The sequence below is a fragment of the Amaranthus tricolor genome, unplaced genomic scaffold (assembly GCF_026212465.1).
Source record: "Amaranthus tricolor cultivar Red isolate AtriRed21 unplaced genomic scaffold, ASM2621246v1 ptg001910l, whole genome shotgun sequence".
Lineage (NCBI taxonomy): Eukaryota > Viridiplantae > Streptophyta > Magnoliopsida > Caryophyllales > Amaranthaceae > Amaranthus > Amaranthus tricolor.
The window spans coordinates 5094-10757 of NW_026645449.1; the positions used below are offsets into that span (position 1 = coordinate 5094).

The following is a 5664-nucleotide window of genomic DNA, read 5'->3' on the forward strand; positions in this document are numbered from 1 at the left end:
ATATCTCCCTTAGATCTACTCATTTCATCAATTCAATGCATTTTAAACTTTAGATTCTTTCATTTGAAAACTAATTAGTTTTCAAATTCTAGGGTTTAAGTAATGTGATTTTGTTATAGTTAATAATTGTGGTGTTTCTTGTTTAAAATTTTCTAGGGTTTACCACTCAAACTCACTTTATTGACATTCGCTTTTGTTACTGCAGATTATCGCAATTGGATAGTATCACTCATTAATTGCTCTGATTTGTGTCGCTCAATTCGAAGGTTAATATAACTATTTGAACTTTTGGCCAATTTTAATAAGTTTTGTATGTTTGCTGAATGTATTGATGATCTTGCAAGTAGTTACAATTGATAGAGTTTAATGAGTGGAATAGGTATATGCTATGAGCTAAGGTTGATATAAGAATGATTCCTTTGCTCCGTTTTATCCTTATCGACCTTCATAGGATGGAACTAATCTAACCCGTTTTTCTTTCGTTGATTTACATCGTTTTCATTCTTATTTTTTTTATTATTTTCATTAGTTTAGTTTAAACAACAAACATTTGATATAACCTTCGTACGTCAAGTTGAGAATCTAACTTCCCTTGTACTTGTGATTCGATCCCGTACTCCCACTATGCTACGTATAATGTCTAATGTGTTATAAATATTATTTGATGGATTGGGCTTTTAGCAAACAACACTAAAAGCCTGGTATCACCTAGTATTAAGTTTGTGCCAGCAAGTATCATGTGTATTTTGTGGGCGGCTTGTGTCTTTACCTAGGGTATTTTGACTTTTAAGCCTTGGTGTTTAGTTGGGCCTGGCCCTGTGGTGTGGTGCTAGTGTATTTTGTGACTTGGTCCATTTCTTGGTGTATCATTTTCTGTTAAAAGGGAGGCTCACATCTTATGTTTTATCCATGATTTTTTCACCGCGTGGTTTTTTATGCCAAGGATTTCATATGATGTCCCTTTAATTTTCTTTGAATAAAATCCACCAAATTTCAAAAAAACAAATAAATAATTAGGATTAGTGAAGGTTACTCCAAGATTAATATTGTTATTATCTGTTAATTTCTCAAAGTCTAGCAAAGTAGCGGCAATATAAAAATTTTAAACTTATAAAAGCAGTAATATGCGGAAAAAAAAAGCTGTAAAAAACAAATGAGGCGAGTTTCGCGACTTTGATTGACAAAAGACTTTAAAATTAAATGATAGCAAACTTGGTGGAAAAGAAAGTAAACGTTGTAAAATGATGATGAGTGAAAGAGTATATTGTAATTCCTGAGTACTGGTTATAACCAATCTAGTTGTTTCCAATCCCAGAAGGTACCATCTTCAGCCATCTCAATCTCAGAAGAGTAACTATTTCCAGCTGCAGCGTGTTGGATGGTTTCCTGATCATCACACCCTGAGTTAGAGCCATCTGTTGAGCTACTTTTCTCTACTAATAATGTTTTAGGATTTGCACTTTGTGAAGCTGCAGCCTCAGATGTTTGCAAATCAGCTTTGTAATCTCTAACATTTTGGGCTCCAATATCTCCTAGGATTGTTCCTGGTGGCCGCCGATCAAAAGCTCGAGCACATCCAGAGGTTATATACACTCTGTACAAGCTAAGCCCATGCATCAGCTACAACAATTTTCATGGAAATAAATGAATTAGATTGTCATTCTACAATTTAACAACATAAGTAAGTTAACTTGGCCAATCACTAGAACCAAAATTTTACTTGAACGGGTATTTGGTGGCAGATCTTGAATTGAAAATTGAATGTATTACCAATGTTATTATCAACAAAAGAGTTAGGGTTAAGATTTGAACTATCAACCTTTATCCTAACTAAAATAAAACAAAATTAATTAAGGGAATTTATGTCCACCAAAAGTTTTAATTGTTGGTTAAAACTTTAAAATATGTTATATATTTTAACACATTCTTTCATACAAGAGTCCGTCTTCCTCGTACATGGTGTTGAATTCGAACCCTTAACCTCTTGTCACATAGGCTTCTAATATTATATTAAAATTAGAAAATGGGTTAACCCAAACAAGGGGAGAAGAGGTAAGTAGATAACCCACATACAAATACAAAGAATGTTCAACACAAATATCTATTGACAAAAGTAAGAGTTCATTACACCTCAAATTAGGCCCGGTCCATACCTGAAGCACCATGAGTAATGACTCAAGGCCCGGTCTTGGTGGGGACCCAATTTTTCTTGGTGTTTTGTATAATAAGATATTTCCTCCGATCCACTATATTTTTTACATTTGACTTTTTACGCAATCCAATGAGTTATTTGGATCATTTATATACTGAACTATGCGCATTTAAAAATTATTAAAACCTAATAATATGAAAGTATGTGAATAAACGATTCAAATAAGATTCCATATGCCTATAATAATTATTCTAACAAATTAACCGTAATATATAAAATAAGATTGAACGATACATAGTATCAAAAATCATTATGCGGTAAATATTTCAGAACGAAAAAAATATATTAAGAAAAAAAAGCTGATACCGTACTTAATGCAATTCAGAATCTTAGTTTCTTCCTTGACTCATCCATTTCTTTTCGATTTCACCGCGCTATTTTCTTAAACTCCAATTTCCTACTTCCTACTTCAGACATTATTTATCAAGCAAATTGGAACATCAAGCAAATTGACATTTGGGGAGAAGTATAACCAACCCCACCACTCAAATTTTCTGATCAAGTGGGCTTTTCATCTTCCATTACCCATGATAACAAGTCATTTTATTTTCTCAACTCTTCCATTTCTTATTATTTATTCTTCAATGGTGAAATCTTACAGTAATTTTATGTTCTTTTCATTGTTGGATTTTTGTGTTTAACTTTGAGTATTGTATCTAATATCTGAGTCGAGGATTGAAGCCATCTGCAAGCTCTCTCTCCTCTATCATCTGGTATTTGTTTTTAATTTCAATGAATATTTTTAAATGAAATTGACGAATTTGGCTAAGTTTGAGATGTTATATCTTGACTACGATTGAAAGTTTTATCCATGGTTAATTCAATTAAGATCATAAACTTTGGCTAAATAAGTTAGATTCAGATTTTGCATATATTTAATTGTAAAGACAATAAAATACTAGATTGCTCTTTCTTTTTTTCATCTGCTAAAATTTTCTGCAATATCATGAGATTGTTAGAAAAAAGTTAACATTTCCTTTATCTATTCTAATTATTGCATTATGCTTGCTTTTTTTTAGCATTAACACGATAAACTCCAATTGTTTGATGAAATGCAAAGTAAAATAGAATGGAGTTCTAAAGTATATTTAACATACAACCACAAAATTAGAGAAGTTCTAAAGTATATTTAACTTAGCAAATCTTGTAAAAGACCATGGCCGGACGACTCAAATTTATTAAGTTGTTTATTCTCATTTTTCACAAATATGAATCGGTTCACATATTGGTCGAGTAATAATAGTCACTCAAACATTTACTCCCTCCTTTCTTAGTGAAGTTCTCATAAAAAATGTTTATAAAAAATAAGAAAAATAAAATTTATTTGATAGTGGAGATATTATTTTATTGAATAATAAATTTGATCGACGAAAAGTGAGACTATAAATAATAAAAGAAAGTTAGTGGGAAATTACGGGGACCACAACTAATAAAAAAATGTTTTTATAAATTTAGTAGGAAACATGTGAGGATCATAAGGAATATAAAAATGTTAAAATAAAGTTAATAGAAGATATGTGGAAACCATAAGCATTACTAAAATATTAAAATGAGGATAAGTAAGGTTATTTTTGTGCAAAATTTGTAATATAAATAAAAAAATTATTTATGAAAAGAACAAATAAAACACCCCAAATAAAAAGTGAGAACTTTTTTAAAGAACGAAAAGAGTATCATATTCACGTAATTTAATTTTCCTAATTACTCCTATTTTCTTAATGATTTTGCAATAGGGTGTTGTTGCGGAATCGTGAAACAAAGGAATAATAAAAAGCAAAATCTATCAGTTGCTAACTGAATTAATATTGAGCTTATGCTTGTGGGTTCGGCTGAAGCTGTACGTGGCTCGATCATATAAAGAGCAACCAGTTTACCGCATGGCCTTATAAGTTATATATATAAATATAGATTGATTTAAGTTCCACCAATTTGCTGATATACAAATCAAGTATATAGTATACCTCAGGGACTGCAGTAGTAGTGGAAGATGAGGCAATATTATTATGTTGTTGCTTGACAGCCTTATATTCATTCATCTTCCACTTGGTTTTCCTGCCAGTAGGAGCTTTACCCTTGTAGAAAACCAATGTTTTCTTAACCCCAATCACTTTATTAGTTTGTGATGAGTAAACGTAGCTTGGTGACCCTGTTGCTTTCCAGTAACCAGAAGCAGTTGTTCGGTTTGGCCTCCCACCTCGTGCTTCTCTTTCTTGCTGTTGCATGAAGAAGAACCATTGCTCCATATCTCCATGACATAACTCCCCTGCCAACCCTGCACTCGAATTAATCTCAAACTATATATCCAACACTATGATTCAAAAGGGTCATTGAGGGTGTGGTGAGGTGATCCACCTCATAGGACCCCTCATTTCTTCTGTGTATGAAAAAGTTAACTAAACAAAATATATTTTAAATTTATTAATGAAATAAAATATTTACTATAAATAAGACGCAAATTACAAATTATATTTTGGGTTTATTTGAATCTTGTTTCTTGATTGGAAAGGTTTTATTTTTATTGAGTTTCATCTAATTGTTGTGAATTGGATTATGATCGCTTATGGTTGATGTTTAATGTGATTTGTTTATGAAGTCACATGCCTTTCACGAGCAAGGTCAAAGATCCATTTGACAGTCAGCTAACTGATTCCGTCAAGTGGTAGTCTTTTGCAAGTAAAAATATCATATAAGGTAGTTTTTGCAAAAAAAAAAATTAAATTAGGTAATTTTTTGCAAGAAGTGCTATAGAATAAGTATTTTTGTAATTTTTTCTTAAAAAAAATATTTATATACTCCCTCCGTTGTTTTTTATTAGTCAACTTTAAGTCTTCACTTTATGAGAGACAAATTTAATTTTGATTTTTGAAGTATATATTTAAGATAAAATATATTTATGTGCGATCTTGTTAGATTCGTCTTAATGCAAAGAATTTTAATATATAATTTTTACAATTTTTTGTTAAGTGTACTATGAGATATCGAGATTCAAAAGTTAATTTAAAATACGTGAAAAAGTAAAGTGGACAAACAAAAAAAGATAATAGGGAGTACATAATTAATTATAAAGTAAATTAGTTATGATAATTAAATACCTGGTAACTGAGAAGGCTCGAAGTTATAGATGTCAATGGAAGGGATGACGCGATCAAGCTCGGATCTTTGGTTATGAAATCTATTGTGAAGGTAAAAAGTTATGAGCTCTTCTTCAGTAGGATAGAACCTAAAACCAGGTGGAAGTTGCTCCATTAAGAAGTGGATATAATAATTTTAAGGTTTGGAATCTCAAGTCATGGGTTTAAGAGTTGGTTGGAACAAAGAAGTGGATAAAATAATTTTAGTAATTGGAAGTAAAAAAGATACTCCTCAATTTTGATTTATAGATTACTTGGTACATTGAAACTTCAACGCGGTTATGTGGGAAAAAAAATGAGCGTGTTGCCTGTTGTCCTAAC

General features: G+C 31.2%; 1 protein-coding gene across 2 annotated transcripts; it reads right to left on the reverse strand.

Moving 5' to 3' along the window:
• Positions 1-1029: 1029 nt before the first annotated feature.
• On the reverse strand, positions 1030-5664 carry LOC130804973 (NAC domain-containing protein 90-like). Of its 2 annotated transcripts, none has more exons than XM_057669544.1 (3): positions 5305-5664; positions 4174-4484; positions 1030-1620 (listed from the first exon to the last, which is right to left on the reverse strand). In XM_057669544.1, the coding sequence occupies exons 1-3, from the start codon at positions 5456-5458 to the stop codon at positions 1285-1287; spliced, it is 801 nt and encodes a 266-aa protein (XP_057525527.1). In that variant the 5' UTR covers positions 5459-5664; the 3' UTR covers positions 1030-1284. The 2 variants fall into 2 exon arrangements, with proteins under 2 accessions (XP_057525527.1, XP_057525528.1); XM_057669545.1 differs by having other exon boundaries at positions 4174-4475; positions 5305-5639.